The sequence below is a fragment of the Hetaerina americana genome, unplaced genomic scaffold (assembly GCF_022747635.1).
Source record: "Hetaerina americana unplaced genomic scaffold, ioHetAmer1.1.p SCAF_10, whole genome shotgun sequence".
NCBI classification, from domain to species: Eukaryota; Metazoa; Arthropoda; class Insecta; order Odonata; family Calopterygidae; genus Hetaerina; species Hetaerina americana.
This window is the reverse complement of record NW_027286070.1, coordinates 40,152,030-40,169,809: the sequence shown is the minus strand read 5'-3', so window position 1 is coordinate 40,169,809 and position 17,780 is coordinate 40,152,030. Positions and strand designations below refer to the sequence as shown.

The 17,780-nt window shown below is 42.2% G+C and overlaps 1 protein-coding gene across 2 annotated transcripts in view; it reads right to left on the bottom strand.

Annotated features, from left to right (window-relative positions):
* LOC139700068 (uncharacterized) overlaps positions 1-17,780 on the bottom strand; it is a 309,488-nt gene that overhangs the window by 156,623 nt on the left and 135,085 nt on the right. The window contains exon 1 of one of the 2 annotated variants that reach the window (XM_071598550.1): positions 13,159-15,040. The exons of the other annotated variant lie outside the window; for it this stretch is intronic. Within the exon in view, the coding sequence (XP_071454651.1) occupies positions 13,159-13,206 (48 nt within the window). The 5' untranslated portion in view covers positions 13,207-15,040. Of the gene's footprint in view, positions 1-13,158; positions 15,041-17,780 lie in introns of those variants that run through there. 2 annotated transcript variants of the gene reach the window in all.

Here is a 17,780-nt window from a genome sequence, read left to right as displayed (position 1 = left end):
TAACAAAACGGCGAGAATACGACTGAACAGCATTTCTCTGCCGAGGTGTTTGACGCCACTAAGCGCAATGTGAACACTAATGATTAATAAGCTTTACTTGAAGTCGTCGATTCTTAACATCTGACTGTTATATAACCGTTCAGAGCCGAACATAGCGAAGTTCAAAAAGGGAAACTTCAGCGACGATCCGTCAGCGCCTGGTATCCTGACGGATGCGAATCGGCTAACTTTTGAAATTGCGAACTCCATTTCATGAAAATCATTCGACAGTCTAAAGCGAATCTAGAAGCGGCCCTTACATCGTACGTGACTCTTTTTACAACTCGTATCATTCAATGCGTTGAGGGACATGATCAACTGACTCGCTGCACTGAGTGTGATCAATCGCATTCGCTTTTTGCACACTCGTGACCGATGAGTGCATGAGACCTCGTATATAGACCAGGGGGTCAGTGGTTCATATCCATGTTTGGGTTCTGGGTGCGCTACCGAGCAACTGTAATCAACTTACAAACAACTCTCATTATCTCTCTCCTGCGGCGATGAAAAATCGGCAAATGTGAGTATGCCTCATTCCATTCTTCCTTGCTGATAATTTATAGCTCCTTATTCAATGCTATTCCCTCCTCATGAGAGATAAAGAGCAACAAGAGAGAATGGTTCCTTGAGCAGAGATCCAGAGAGTATGAACAAGGAGCTAATTCTGAAACAACAGCGAGTGTCATTTCTACTATTTAACAGTTCTAGCCTTCACCAAAGAGCAGCCGTTACTCGGTTATCGAAACAGTTAACCATACCAAATGATTCATCCATGACCAGAAGGCATTTAGCAATCACGAACAGGGGTTCAACGTCCTCCGGAGATATTTCAAAATAAACATCAAGGCTAACAAAATCTATTAGCGATCCTTTTTTGGATAATTTTTAAGAGCCCTTAAGCATAAAAATGAATGATATGAAAATGAATAATAATTGATAATATTACGCGATAAAATGTCAAAATATAGTTTTAAAGTAAAATGATTACTCATCTATTGCGGAAAAGTTACTATATTTTTTTTTATTCGTGACTCAGCCTAATTAAAAAATATAACGGAACCCTTTCACCGTTTTACATCCCCGAAAGGAATTCGGTCGTATCAGGATTGTTGCCGTATTTACTACGGGATGCGAAACATTCAATTTCACTATTCAAAGGCCTACACGTATTTTCTCGAAAACAATGCCCCAGTTTATAATTCACTTGCAACCTAGACGGGAATTTTAAAAAAATGAATTTCTTATTATGGTATTAGTTCTTCGGCTGAATAAACTCCACCAAATGTCGCATGATTTATCGTAAAAGTTTGCATTGGCAGATTCTGCCTTGATTGCCTTCCATTCACATTTAATTTTTTCCCACAAAAACCAGGAACAAATTTTATGACTTGCCGGTCTAAATAATATGATGACATAAGCAAGCGAGATATGAGTACCTGAGCGCAGGAATGCAAAAGATCACGGAATAATAGTTGGCAATAGACAACCACTTCCGATAAACAGCTCCAGATGGTGCATTTTTTCAGCTCCATTCCACAGTTTCCCCTCTATCTCATACAAAAATCACCCAAACACAGTTTAAATGAAATATTTTTTTAAAATGCAAAACCAAAGAACTCAATGGAGGAGAAACGCAGGATATTTCAACAGTTCTGGCAAAAATCCAAACAAAAAGCTGGCGATGGATAAGACCTTCCTCGCAAAACACATACGACCAGATCAGCTGTTCCCAAGCGAGCGAGAGCCTTTGCTCTCTTCACACGGCAACATTGCTAACTCGAGAGCTTGGCAGGGAAGAGATTTCTTCACTCTTCCCGCCCGAATTCCTTGCGATGAAGGTTTCCTCTGCTTTCCACTGAAACATTAAAAAATATAGAGAACAATCACAGGCAGAAGCAGATTCATGGCGGATGTGATGTAAATGTAATTGCCACCCGGCATACTTTTATTGAGCTATCACGCTACAATTAAATACAGTTAACTGCTCGAAAAATACGACGAATCGTTTGGAAAAAAATGAAAATATGTTAAATTCTCCCACATCCATACGAAAAATACTCCCTTATCATACCATTTTAAGAAATTCTATCTCCACCCCCTTATTTCATTGTAAAGAGTTCGTAGTGGCCGAATGCTTATATTTTTTTCTATGCGGGAAGAGGAGCTTCTACACAAACTCCTGAGCCACGTTTTGGAAGGTCATCACATCATTTTCCCGGGCAAGTGATTTGCAGAGTTTGCCCAAGCCTCTTTAAACATACAATCCATTTTACTTTAATGCGATTAGATATTCATTAAAACCTAAGCGATAATCATTATTAACAAGAAGGGAATGCAACGAAAAAAATTATTTTCAACAACTCCTAAAGGTGAAGGGAGCTGCCGAGGGAAATGCTACTGAAGTCCATTGAAATGGGCTGAGAGGAGATGTTCGGGCCTCGGAAGAAAACATGAAATTGGAGCATAGTACACGTAACCATTGCACGCATCTTTTGTATGTCCCATACAGTTCAGCCGAACTATTTTCGAAGAAAAAAATGCAAAAAAGACTTCCCGGTTTCATCTCTCCCTGCTTTCAGAAAAAAAACCAGTGCAAAGATGTGCGAAAGAGTAAACAGAGACGAAAAAACGGCATTTTTGCTTCGACGGACGTGTGTTTAAATGCGCGCCTACCAATTAAGAATTTTGGGGGTCCGCCCTAAAACAACACACACGCAAAACTTGTTGCTAAGCTGTTTTTAGCTCATGTGGATTCAACCCAGATACGACTGCTACTTCATAGTCACTTCTTTTTACTGTTTTTCACATTTCGCGACTTTCCACTAGAAAATATACTCTTGCGTATCTGGAGCTCAAAAGTTTTGGGATTTTTAATGAGCCCATAGTGCTTTGCTGAATTTCAGGTAAAAAATTGTATGGATCAATCGCCTGACTATTTTATGAACTAAAGATACCCACTCTTACTTTATGACCTTTCCATTCTTGCCCATCTAATAATTAAACAAGGTTATACGGTTAATCGAAAATTCCCTCTGCAGCCAATCTTTCACGCCCTCTGCTAAACTACTCTCCCATTACTACTGATATCCCACGAGATGGATTTAGAGGTGCTTAAAAATAATAACACTCCAATATGGCCTCCTGAAACAATACACTGCCGACATGCACAAAATTTAAGTGCCACAATGACTGTTATGATAGTGACAGTAATAATAATAACAGTCAGACTAAACTAAATAATGAATTATAGATAAATATGCAATCATCTTGGGGATTAGGATGGTGCGGTGGCTAACGTACTGGCTTCCCACCGAGAGAGCCCGGGTTTGAATCCTGGAGACGATAGATATTTTTCGGTGGTATCCCGATTCCTACTTGGGGAGATTTGTGGAGAGCACTTTGAGTGAGTACGCCGTCCATCGGATGGGAAATCAACTACCAAACCCTAGGCGCCTTTCGTTAAGAGTAGGCTAATGCTGGTCGGTCGCTTTCCCTTAATCTGCCACTACTACTGCAGTCATCGTCTTTCAACTGCAAGAGAAAACTCCAAGCGTTTGCTTAAGTCGCGTCAGCAATGTTTTAGAAGACGGAATACCTTAAGAGAATTTATTTCCTCAGCCAAATTAAGATGCACAATTAATTCATTCACCAAGTCATGACCACACCATCATGCCGCCCTATCTCTTCAAGAACTGAATCCCTTAAAGGAGCTTGTTTTTATGCCCCCTTCGATGGGAGTAATCAATTTGACCAGTAGTTCGCGGGTTAACCCTTGGATTGCCACTTTCAATATTGCCCTTGGTATGATGGCATATTCAGTGGAAACATTTTAAATGTGATATTTAATAGCGCTGAAAGGCCTCAGTCGTCATAGCGCCGAAGTTTCGCTCCTGCTCCTGAATGTCATTGTAGACCAAGCGGCCAAGGGCAGGAATACCATTTAAAAAGTAACCAAAATTCCGATGGAAAAGATAAAAAATGGATTGCAACACGCATTGTGATTCAACTGCCTCAACGATAAAAATAATAATTTTAATTTTTTTATACAAAATAAATCTAATTCCTAAGAGCTGAGCTGAACGGGCATCCATTGCGTAGGTACTTGCGTAGTTTTTACTAGATGAATTTCACAAATTATGTTCGCAGCCAACCCTAATTAAGTATAAAATATTTGGACAAACTCCAGAAATTGGACAATATAAATGTTTCAAGCAAAAAGACCTCGCTCCATAAAATCTTACAAGACTCGAGATGTTGCCACATTAATTGCACCAACGCCCACCTAAATAAGAGGAAAGGAACGTGGTCTGAAAATACTGGAATGAACGTTGGGTTTCCGTTGAAAACTGGGACAGAGAAAGAGTGAAAAAAATAAAGAGATGAAAAGATGGCTAACGATGCAATGTCTAGAACCCAGGTGATAAGAGATTAGATCTCATATCCTATGCTGGACGATTTCAATGATAGGCTAAGCTACAAACCCGAACGATATTTCACCACTTATTGAACATAGTCGGTAAAATCAAACCAAGTTTGATTGCGACCGTATAAAAAACTGGAGCAGTGTAATATTAATATTACAATTAATATAATCCAGGAAATAATAACAGAGGGCGATTATTTTTATAAAACTTACAAGTAGATCAATCAAAAACCAGCCGGAAATCAGTATTTCATTTAATGTGTCGTTAATTCTACCCTCAAACTGTTTCTCTCGCTGTAATCGGACAGGAAATGCAGAGGAAAGGTGAGAGAAAGTTCATAATCCACATAAAGAATTTTTTTAAACGACAATGAGTGCATGCCATTTAATATCTTTCATTTTATGAGACTTTCTCAACGCCTTAGGTTGTTTATCCGTTACGGTGCATAATTTACAAGACGCATTAATTCTCGGTTCAAGGTATGTCCAGTTAACTACACCCGTCATTTCTGCAACTTGAAATTTTAATTTCTTTCCGGCTACAGCACTCTCGTGAGAAAATCTCATGTTCTACGCCTTCTCCTTCTTGATAACACCCGGCAGAGATATACTTATTCAACCGCCACCATAAAAAAATATGCATGCGAATACGAAGAGTCAGAGTCAACTGGATAAATCCGGAGAGGCTGGGAGTATCATCTTTCGAAACTCTCTACCTTACGAAGGCGAAGAAAGCCCCCTAAGTTTCCCAATGATCAAATTCGCAAATAATGCTATGCCGGTTATGAATAATGATTGCCAAAAAGACAAGGGCACGCAAATCAAGAGACCCGGGTACCGGAGCTTACGCGTGCGGTATGGTGCTAATGGCAAATGGGATCTTGAAAAGTGTTCGATAAATAAAAGCAACCGAGAAACAACAGAAAGCGTTGAGAGCATCCAGACGAGCTTGCGAAACTGGACGGGCAACTCCCTGGACTTCAGTAGGGCAGACTTACCCAATCCATGGATCGCGAAAGTTTTCGTGGGTCGCCAAAAGCTTTGCCATAGCATACATTCCCTTTCAACACAAACACGAATTTGGATATCTTTTAGCAACTGGTACCGGAATCATCTTGGTGACCAAGAATCAACACTCACTCGGCAAATGTAGCCAATAAAATGAAAAGCGAAGGCCTACTTCGTGGGGTGTAGAACTGGGCTCAGCCGCACGCAGCCGAAGAGGAGAGATTTTGGGATAAGAAAAAAGATAAAAGTTTGGAAGGGAGAAACACGAAGCAGAAAGTAAAATAAATCGCATACGCGGCGATGAAGAGAGTGAAACGGCAGATGATTCACCGCAAGGGAAGTCGAGAGAGACGACTCAGAGAAGACAATAGATAAAAAATTAATAAAAAAACAAAGCGTTGACGTCACTGAGGCTCCTTTCCAAAGCGTCTTCGAAGTTTTTCAGGGGTGCAAAGGCTATTAAATAGCAATCTCTCTCATTTCCATCAATTTATCCTTCTGGTACCACCAGAGACATCAGCACACCTGCGGTCGATCCCCAACGTTATAGAAAAGTAACATGTAAATTTAAAATGACATGATGTAAAATGTAAATGCATGTAAAACAATTGTGAAATATTATTTATAATGTAACACGATATGAGGAACATCTAAAAAGATATTATTTTCCTGTATTTTTAGGTACATTTCGATATCTCGAAACTCTGCTTTGCGCACCAGCGCATATGAAGATATACAAGGCGTACTTGTATATCATTGGTAAGCATATCTCCATTGATCCGCATGATATTTAAAAAAGAATCAACGAAGCATCTACGAAGCGATACATTTTTTCTTTCAACTGGCAATAAAAGACTTTCAAATGGAGGATATGACTTAAGGACCTGGTCTTTACGGCAAGAGAATGAGAAGAGATTTAAGGCTTTTGAGATGTAAGTGTGGCGAAGAATGGAAAATACGAGCATAAGCCGGGCATACGGGTATACAAATGCTGAGATTATCAATTCGGTGAACGAAGAGAAGCAGAGAAAGTGGATGGAGGAAGGAATAGAATGAGAAGGCTCCCTCTACAGCCTAAGGGCAGTGAGCGAAAAAATGAAGAAAGAAGTAAGTGACTTCGTTATCCTACACACTTTGTGTGCGGAATAACAAAGTAAATAATTTCATTTCATTTCACTATGTTATGCAAATTCCATTAAGTTACGTCGGAGACAACAAATTGTTTTAAGTAATGAAGGGTAAAGAAAGGGGAAGTTCTCGCAAATATTAGAAATAAATAATCGCTATGGACAGCCCAAATATTAAGTTTTGGCCAAGTTTTCTTAATGACTGTCTCAAGTAAATTTGCACGTCAACGTTTAGATACATTTTATCCTGCAAGCCAGCCCGAAAGCGAACATCTTAATGTACCACTCATTTAGGTTTTCTCTGAAAAAGGAGAAGAAAAATATTTACTCTAATTTTCACTATGGAGAGAAAACTTCCGAGGCAAAACATTGGATCCGCGAATCTTCATTGTGCAAAAAAAGAGCAATAAAACGGCAGACGTTCCACCCAACAAGCAGCTGGAGTGTATCATAAATTATTATTCCCTACACAATAGCGCAACGCAACGACAGACAAACATCGCAGCGAAAGGATTACGTTACTTAGTAGTGATTTTCATGAAACGTGGAAGCCAAATCGAAATAAAATCAAGACGCTCAGGTCCAAGTGTACGCTCCAGCAGGCTCCAACGATGCCCAGGGCCGCAACCAAGTTTGCTAATCCTGATCAGAAACCTAAACTATTCTCCCCATCCCAATCCACCTTCCCAACAATGAATACCCGAGACCGGCTGGAACTGGACGGTTGAAAACTTAACCCTACGAGACAGTGGCACATGGCACACCCCTTCCGTCACCCCCTCCACGGAACCCTTTCCCCTTCGATTCCGCGACCCCTTCCTCCCTCGCGGCTCCCCCGCCCCGCACTCCACCGCCCCCCGGCGCAGAGATCCGAAGGAGGGAGGCCGCCCGCGCCGTGGCAGGCGGAGAGGGGAAGTTGAAATCGGAGGGGGAAAGGGGGAAAGAGGGTAAGGGGGAGAGGGGTGGAGTTCAACGGACTGTTCTCTGGAGGCTGCGGCGGCGTCTGGTTCCGGAGGCAGAGAGAATGGGGACTCCGGGAGGAGGGGAGGCAGTCAGCTGTGCGCGGACCAGGCGGGGCAGGGGGAGTGGATCGTTGAGAGGGGAGCGGGTGGCGGGCGAGGGGGCGTCGGGGGATGGGGTTAAAGTATGACGTAATGGTAGTGAAATGGAAGCGTTCCGTCCACCCCGACGATCCCCATCGCCGAAATAAACTCCATCCCACTCGTTGCCAGGGGCGGACGGCTTGCGATGACGTGCCCCCCCTCCCAAACCCCTTCCAGAATATTTCCAAGAGGAGAAGGGCTTTAAGCGCCTTGTCTACCTGGCGACACCCTCATTAAATTATACACCTGGGACTCCTGGAGCAACTGGATGCACAACTGAAAGAGTGCCGAACAGTATCGCACTGGAAAATAACGAGCGGGTTCCAAATTGAAGGCAAAAATTCGTATTTGACCAGATCATGCGGCTGCTATAGTTTTAAAGCGATGATATTTGAGCTATCGAAACGTAAACGCGTTTACAAGATTTTGGCATGATGGGCGGGGAGCCACCAAACCAGGGATACATGAAGACCTGCCAGTTTAGAGGGTGATAAAAAACTTCATTGAAAAATTAAATAATATGATTCGAAAGACTCGATTATGATATAAAATCACACTCGGCAAACGAAAGCTGACAGAACTCGCACAAATAGTTGTCATTCCAACAGGTCGGCGTTGATCTTCAACCAGATTTTCGAGGACTGAATATGGCCCACCAGCCACTAGTTTCATTAACACAGACCTAGACCGCTTCCCCAGTGAATAATTAGGACGTGAATGAGTCTTAATAGAATCCAAGTTATCTTCGCTCTCATACACCAGAATATTTTCCATTAGACAAATTATCATGAATGCCGCTGCCAATTCTCAGCTCTACGTCTACATGATACCCAGGGCATGTGGCAGATGGTCATGCCTAACCGGGATTACCATCTAGATAACAGATTGCTCAACATGCAGAACATAAATGAGAAGTTATGTAATTTAAGCTATTGAGGTAACTAGAATAGCAAAAAAACAGAATGACGATCAATACTGTATTCACAAATCAATCAAAACTTAGACCATGTGAGATGGAGTTACTAGTTGTAATTAAAATGCAATTAAATCCAGGTAGATACAACAAACGCCACAAAATAATCTCGCCAGACAAAGGATTATATCTAGATAATTCCGCACGGGCGCATGAGTTTCCCAAGTATGAATGATTATATGTATCGCACCTATAATTTACCTATGATCATAATTCGTATCCAAACAATTTTACAGTGGAGATAAAATATCTGATGGACAGAGATGATTAATTTTGAGATGGGTAATTTTTCTTATATGATCTAATGGGAATGTAGTTTATACCAATTGTAAAATCCTATTCGGTAATAATATCTTCTATCCCATAAAACGACGTAAAAGCGAGAATACAAAAGCAAACATGAAATATGATGGCATCTAGACATTTAAAATGAAGAAATAAGATAGGCATCTCGGTAAAAAAAATAAAATACTGGATTGCACTTATTAATCCGAATTTCAAAATAATAACTACATAAATGATTAGATGAATCTTGATAAATACGCACGCGTGACGAAATTAAAAGTGCAGTGGAGAGTACAGAATGATGCTTCCGATAGATTGGCTTAGTTGAAAAAGATTGACTAATCATATTTTCATCATAATAATGGTAATATTATTGAAAGCTATCAATAAAGTCCGCTATTACAACACGAAAAAATGCCAAATCTTAAATCGTAATCGCACGGGGGTTACCAATGAATCCATATTAATAATCTGATACTTTGTATCATGATTTACTCGCAATGTCAAAAATTTGGTGGCATTTCATGATACCCCAAAAAATCAGTAAGCGGCGTCGCTAGGGATATCAGAGAAATCAGCTGCAGTCACGCGTTAAGTATCACCATCTCAACAGTTTTTGTAAATTTCGCTCTCAGCGCAATCCCATACCGTACGCATGAAACAACTCAATTCTCAGTACAAAGTATTATTGAACATTCGTATTACACATGGAGAATGAACGGTAGAGAACCAAATAGATGTCAGTGGAACTAGTTAACTTGAAAGAAAAAATTCTACGGAAGTGCAGTAACCGTTTAACTATTTTACATGATTCACATTTAAACTAAAAATTACGTAATAATGATGAAATAAACCAAAAACAATAACAGTAATCAATCCGAAGGTTGGTTCGACAGTTGCTCTTAGCGTTCGACAGCCTTTCATTTTACCCCGTGGGTGAAGTTCTCACTTCTGGGTTAACCCTTAATCCCCCCTAACTGCCGCCTGAACTTTCCCGGGAGGTGACCAACAATCAAACCTCACACAGCTGAGAGGAAAGCGGAGTGTATCCATAGTCGTCACCCCGATTCGAACCCAAGTCCTTTTAGCTAGTAGCCGAACGCTTTTCCCACTAAGTTAAAACGCCGCACGACAACATTAAAATTACTTTATTCAGCACGCCGACACAGGTATGCCGAGTCACATTTTTTGTTTCCCCTCCCACTGGTGTTAAGACCTGACTACGCGACTGTAATAATCCCCTTGGCGTCATCGCCCTTCAAATGTACAAGGATGAAAAAGTTCGCCTACCCTGAGTCTGCTTGGAAAACACGTGCACACAAGCGGCGAAAAACCCACCCTCCCCTCAAATGTCACAGATTATAGGTGTATGCGTGCACGCTGGCGTGCATCTGCTGGAGCCGAAAGGGTTTTCCCCGCCCTCCGCCCCACCCTCGCCCCTCGCGCCTCCTCGCCCCGAGCGACTCTCTCGCCGCTTCCGCGCGGGTTCTGCGAACTGCGGCAGGGAAGGGACGCGGTGCGGCGGGGTGTAGCCGGCGTGGAGTAACGAGGGGAGGGGAGGAGGAGATTCTCCGCCCGTTCACGGAAAGTGCACGTGATAACCGTGCCCCAGTGTCCCCTCGGAGAGTTCTCGGGTTCGAATCTGGCGAAAGGAACGGGGACAGATGGTGGGTGCTGCACGACGGGGCAGCCACTTGCCCACGCCCCCCCCCCTTTGAGGATCGTGGTGTAAGGGAGAGAACTTAGAAATTACGGCCGTCAGGCGAAAAATGGTAAATAAAATACAGTAAATATGGTGAGGAGCTGGGTATTAACCAATGACGAAAGTTATCACGTTACCAAATGTTCCTTCCAAAGAGAAACGATCGCGCCCCAATCGACGGAGGCGAGTACTAAGGTTGCAGTCTAAATAAAGTGACCACTCGCGCGAAAACGGTATGTGAAAATGCATTAGCGCCCTTGGATAAATAAATGCCAAAATGCTGAAGATGATCCAATAGCCTAGTTACCAAGGATTCTCAATCTTTGTGTCTGGTAGAAAGATACATGAAATTTTATCCCGTGAGCGGTTTTTCACGTTTTTCTCTGTTGAAATACGGAGCGCCCAGTGAATTCATTTAATTAATACATATTCAAAATATTTACCCTGTAAAATGATGAATAAACTACATCATGAACACCCCTACAAGATCTAAAACTATGGCGCAGAAAACCAAGGAAAAACGTTTTCCCAGAAAGAAACTTTGACAGAGACGGTCTGTGCAAAAACTGTTCCTTGGGCATTTTTTTGGAAGTCGAGTTCGTGCTAATTCACTGGTAGCAAAAAAATTATCGAACTAAGAAAATACAAACACATAACACACACATGTAAACACACTAACGAAAATGTATACAGACACATACAAAGCGATGGATAAAGAACGGATAGCAGCAATTTGCATGTTCGACTTCCAGCACATCACGCCTGAAACTACTCATTATCTTTGTTATATAGTATATCTTTAAGCCGTCAGATTACCTTAGACATTTGTACGAAAAACTAAGCGAAGACTGATTTACGGATTATTTTTAAAGCTTGTTCGGCTACACACGACACAGGCCACTCGAGCGATAAATATGGCACTCAGTCTTCCACACGTTCGCGTTAAATTAAAATACCTTCTGAACTTGTGTAATAAGCACCGAATTGCTGTCTTAAATGGAAAATGTGGATTGAGCCATACGATGATAGATGAACATCTTCCATTCGTCTCGATTATATCATGATTACATCTCATGTTTAAAATAATTCGTGCATAAATTATCACACAACGTAATACTAAGATATTCATGTACAATCTACTACTGTATAGATATGCATACAAGTCTATAATGTGGAGAAACAGTAGAGGAATTAAAATTGAAAGTAATGGGAATGTTACGTTTCAGAAAAATCGCAGATTTCGAATGAACCGATTATATACGTAACTAATGAACATAAAGTTCAACAAAAAGTGATAAAGAAGGAAATATATTCAAAACACTGGAAAGAAGAGATAGGCTTATTTGATATTATTTTGAGTCATGATAACTGATTGCAAATAGTAATAAAAGCTTAATTAATGTAATCAGAGTGAACTACAGGGGAGGAATCAGCTAACATGCATAAGACACGATAATGAATAAATATGAATTGATTGACCGATAAGAAAACTGGCTGAAAATCGGGGCCTAACCAATATTAGGATTGATGATTGCTGTTGACATTGAAGAAAATATTCAGGCTTGATGCAATGGAATGAAATGAAATCACGTCCAAATAAATATTTGGAAAATTCGACGGATTTTTCCTTCTTGATTGGACGGGTTTTCTAAGTGCAAGTATCATGCTTGATTTCTCTTACCTCATCTCCCCCAAATTCCTCGAAAATACTCCTCTATACCAACCTCCTTTTCACCTTCATCTCTGATTTGGATATTAAAAAGTAGCCGAACATTTATTTACTAATTTAACGATAATGTTTTACGTCGAAACCGGTTGCGAATAAAATAATTCTATGACTGGAAATCCGCAAATACTCGTATAACCATGAAACTTCCATGTTTATTACTCACCAAAACTTTTACACCCCAAGTCAACAGTGAATCGTGAAGGGCAATTACTGCCTACTCATGATGAAAAAAACACTCAGAGCAAATTTCTTACAGCAGTCAACATTTAGAGAAAAGAAAAAATGAAGCAACTTGGAAAGGATTTTAGGAAAGGTACAAAGGAATATTTTTCAGTTAAATCGAGGTAAAATAATTCGGCAATAAAAACCTGAACTACTGACGACCAAGAAACAATCATGATTTCAGAAAAAAACAAGTCGTAGCATTTAAAGAGAGAAAAGATATCTAAGTTTTCACCTGATTTTAAAAACGGAAAGAAGATTACAATTATAATTCAGCATTGGGCAATTTTTGATTGAAATTTAATTTGAAACCCTTCTATTTTAATATCAAACAGCTATGTCATCGCGCCCACCTATTAAATATGATTTTAATAGTGCAAACCGCGTAATTTTTCCTAAGGATACAATTCTACCGGGAAATTTCTTTGATTGTTTTTCGTAGGAATAAAATACCCAGGCGTACTGTGTCGCGTTACTTCCCTTTATCATACTACTAATTTTCGATGCATTCACAAAATGAAGTATTACTAATACATATTCTACTCACCCTTCTTCGGTTCCCTCTTGCCACAGGTTTCGTAGTTGCCGACTTCATCTTGGGATTTTTGTATCAATCTCCTTGGAGGAAATCCTTAACAGAATTGAACGTAACGTTTAACCACTCGAAATCAAACTACCCGAACATTAATCCTTTCCACAGCCCAACGAAATAATGATCTTCCTTAGAACTGTATCATGGAGCACTTTTTCTCGAGTATCTCTCCTCTTCAGAAATAATTCCCGAGCAATGAAGGAATCCCGGTCAAATTATTTCGCTCAAAATGCGCACTTTTGACTAAAAAACCTACAGACACAACTTGACTCCGCAGAACATCTTCCAATAAACGAGGAACTTACGTGGAACAGTAATAGTCAAAGGTGGTGGAGTAAGTTTCGATCGTGTGTGTACCTATTCGTCCATTCGCAGCCCGCTTTAAAGTAAATTAACCTTTGTCCCGAAGAAGATCACAGGTTCTATGGAAACGCAGAAAATCAATTCCCTCCCGCACAAGTCAAATACCTTCTCAGAAAACCAAAGAGAGCAAGTCTGGAAGAAAGCTGCCTTCATAAAGTTCAGGCCAGAAACGACAGCGTCACCTATCTTTCTCCGTCCTATGTTTTCTCGCACTCAAAAACACAGAAAAGCCGAAGGTAAAGCAGGACTGGGAGCAATCAATCCTGCCTGCGCTCCCGATCGCCTCCCTTCCTTCCTAAGTAATTATGGAATCTGGCATCCGATAAGAGCTTTCCCCGCCGCCTCAATTTGGTGAATGTGCTAAGTGCGGGGCCGCAGACCTCTATTGCCCTTCCTTCCACTCCCGTGGCTCCTGAGGTGATCACACACGCCAACGATGGCAACACAATGCCTCCTGTAACAGCTGACGACGGATGGGCTCCGTCACCGCCTCCTCCTTTCGCCTTCGTCTCTCCTCTTGCCTCAGCGTCGAGTGTTGGTGATAGTGCGGCTGCCCTGACTCCTCCCTCCGCTCCCATCCATGTCCTCCTCGTGAGATAAAATGTTTATCCTTCGGCCCCTCTCTTGGCGATCTCCCGACTCACACTGGCGCTCTTATCTACTCTCCTCTCTGTGTATATATGTGAGCACGCACTATACACGAGCACATAAAAATGCAAATTTACATGCCCACACAACACACACTCACGCCGCGGCACAAACAATAAAAGCTGCGCACCTCTTCTGATTGCCCCGAAACTAAACTCTTTCGGGAAGTCGAGGTTTGGCTCTTGGCCGGCTTTGCGCGATTTTCCTGGTAAGGGGGGGGGCGCGAATGGGAAGGGGGAGAGGGTGCTAAGAGGATGTGGAGGGAGGGCAAAGGCAGGTGGGGTGGGGGAAAAGGAGAATGAATGCAGAAGATGGGAGAGCCTGTGGATGAGTGGGTGTCGTGTAAAAATGTAGCGCTAAATAAGAGTTGAGAGAAGCGTTAGGGTGGGGTAGGTTAAATAGGAGAATGAAGGTCAACTGAAAGTTAGGGGATAGCGAAATAAATGCTCTTTAACTAGCTCAGGCGATAGCGGTCGGCACGTGAGAGAACCGGGTTCCTTATCCCCTGTTTCGTTTAGATTTCCAACGTGGAGGTGTTTCCTTTTCACCCCGCTTCGCGAGAGGGGGGAAAGGATGGCAAACGAAAGAATAGCGTTCGGCGCGCGCTAGTTGAATCCTCCCGGTTTGCTCACCTTTACCACTGGCATGGAGGGAGGGAGGGCGGACGGAGACAAGTCTGGGCGCGGTATTTTGAAGTCCGTTCGGGGCACTGCGAGACAAAGGACTCTCGCAATGGACGCACGCCTCTTCCGCCCCTACACTACGTGAGCGACACGCGTTCTCCCGGCGAGAACACAGCACCGCAATGGACACTCGCCCTCTTCCTACTCACTCTACTGAAGGACTGACTCGCAGCCAGAAACCCTCACATCTTTTTCCTCTCTCTCTCTCCATCCGACTCTTCTCTTTCCCCCTTCCCCCACGCGCCCTTCTTATATCCACCCCTCCCACTTTCTGATCTCCCCTACCCTTTCCCAACCTCCCCCCTTCCGCACTCTCGGCTCCCCCTCTCCCTCCCTCCGTAAGCTACGAGACCACACCGCAACATCCACACACTCGTTCGCTCACTCGCCACGGCGGGCCCCAGAGCCCGCATGCCTGCCTGCCAGCCTACTCTACGTCCGCAAGCAACAAATGCGGAGGAGCGCGCATCCAGGCGGCTTCCCGTCTCGAGGTCGGCCACAAAGACCGAAGGACTAGCTCCCACCACGCGGCGCTCGAATCCGCGGCTAATCCACGCCCACGTGTTCCCTTTCCTTGTCCCCCCACCCTTATTTCCCCGAAAGAAATGGGTTGAAAAAAAATCTCCTGAACAATAAACATAAGAGAGCATCGGAAATTCTCAGTACGTTCAAGGTTTTGAGTTGTAAAAACTTCGGCTATATCAATGTTGTGCTTTTAAATACCTGGGGGAGCCATGGGAAACCCAAGGTAAGCGCAAACTCCGCTGGGGAAGACATAGGAAATGCTTTGAGGCAAATGGCCCGTCGAGAAAATGACGCACTCGTGGGATAAAATATTATTAAAATCATGCCCTTCGCATTGTCGGGGAAAATATGCAATGTTGAAAGTTTTAAAAAACTTTGCGGAATTTTGCTATGGTAATAAGAAATTTGACTGGGGCAATTGAGGAAGTCACCATCAGGGAATGGGTTTTGTAAAGTTGCGGTGTTTAGTCGGTTTGTTGCGGTGGCTAGTGTACTGGCGTCCCAACCCGATGACTCGGCGTTCGAATTCCAGATCATCGGATTTTCAGGGTTTTTCGGAGGTTTCCCGATTCCTATTTGGATGCCATTTGGGGTAAACTTCCTAGTGGAGTACTCCGTCCGTCCGATGAGACTTCTAAATAGTAGACCCATTGGCATCTTTCAATCTGAATAGGAACAGTCCGACGCCGGGTTTCTCTCTAATTCTCTCCCCTCCTCAATTTCCGGAGCATTCTACCCCTACCATATTACCCACCTATTCCTCAAGGCGCAAATGACCTCAGTTGTTGGCATTCTGCAATCATAACTACTACTAGTAAAACTCTGTTGCACGCTTATGAGTCGGCTCTAAACGAAAGTCGCCCCTCTAGTCCACAGTTCAGCATCCCGGGTAATCCACGAATGAAAGGTGGCTATCCCATGAAATGAGAAGCCTACCAACGGGTAGAGAATTCAACATACAGATTTAAAATCACTTGCTTGGGCTTCTTTAAACCTGTGCTTACAAGTTGTGGACCTAAAGGGAAACAAGGGTGGTATAATCGATCAAACTAAGAACGGGAAATAAAATCGGGACATATCTAGTGAATGAATTAATTCATTTTGATAAAAAAATTCCAGTGCTTTTTGTTGGTAATCGGAGAAACCTCGGTATTTTTCTGAAATGAGCGTTTAAATTAACAACCTTTTAATAATTACAGCCTTATCGGAGTAAGAATCGAGTATCATCTATGAAAAACGAAAAAACGTATTGATAGATCATTTAACTAGGCAGAGAGGAGGTTTCTGCTTGAAGTGAATGACACACCGTCTGGGAAATGAGTGGCATGGGGGCGAGATCCACCTCCTTCCCTTCTCCCCGAAATTTCACCGGTTTTGCATTTGACTCACTTAAGAGCAAGGCTCACTCTAGGACTGGGTTACCCGTCCCGCCATTATGACTGCTCCAGATGGCTCACCGAAAGGGAAACCAGTTATCTGAGAATTTGTCCTCAATATCCAAGTCCTCTTTCGGCTATACCTCAAGCTTAAATCTCTCCAGCAATTTTCACACTTCCAGACATCAATGCCAAGCGTAATTTATTTTAGTATAATTACTCAACTGCTTTTGCAAAAATGAACTCCGCGACTGCATTCTTTGCCTTAAAGCAAGCCACAAGTTGATATTAAAATTTTCGCCCAATCTGAAAAAAAGGTTAATAGTTCTCGGAATTTAATCATAAAAATTAAATTAATGAAGTGCAGATGTGATGGATATATTCAGAAGCAAGATGAGTGGGACTACATGTAAGATCTTCTTATTTCCGATCGCGCGTCCCATTTGTGTCATTGCATGGAAGTGGTCCTCTCGGCAATTCTTCCAGTGGGCTAGACAGGTAGTTCAGCCGTCTAATATCGGAATCAGATTGTACGTACGTGGAGAACGTTGAAGAAACGTGAAAAATGCTTAAAACACTTTTGCCTCATTGTAAAGTTAGCCTTGTCGTAAAATTAATTTGCTTTATTTAATGCTGAAGATATTGACAGAATCTTGCAAATAAAAGACGGGGCAGTATTCATTAAAACGCTTTCCACTGGCACGGGTGAAAACAAAAAATCAATCTTCAAAAGAAGTTTTTTTTATAAAACTATAGGCTAAAACCTCCTCGCCGAATACTTTAATCAATTATCTTTTTCATCGCCATGGAAACTAATGCGTAGGTACTTTCACATATGTCCTCTACACTGGTGCGCTCTTTAAGTAAATAGCCGCTAAGTGCCTGACGCTGGTATCGAAATGTAATAAATTAAAAATTATCCTCTAAGTTATACAAAGATCAAACATTCTCGGGTGAGGGAAATGTAATGCTAGATAACGAG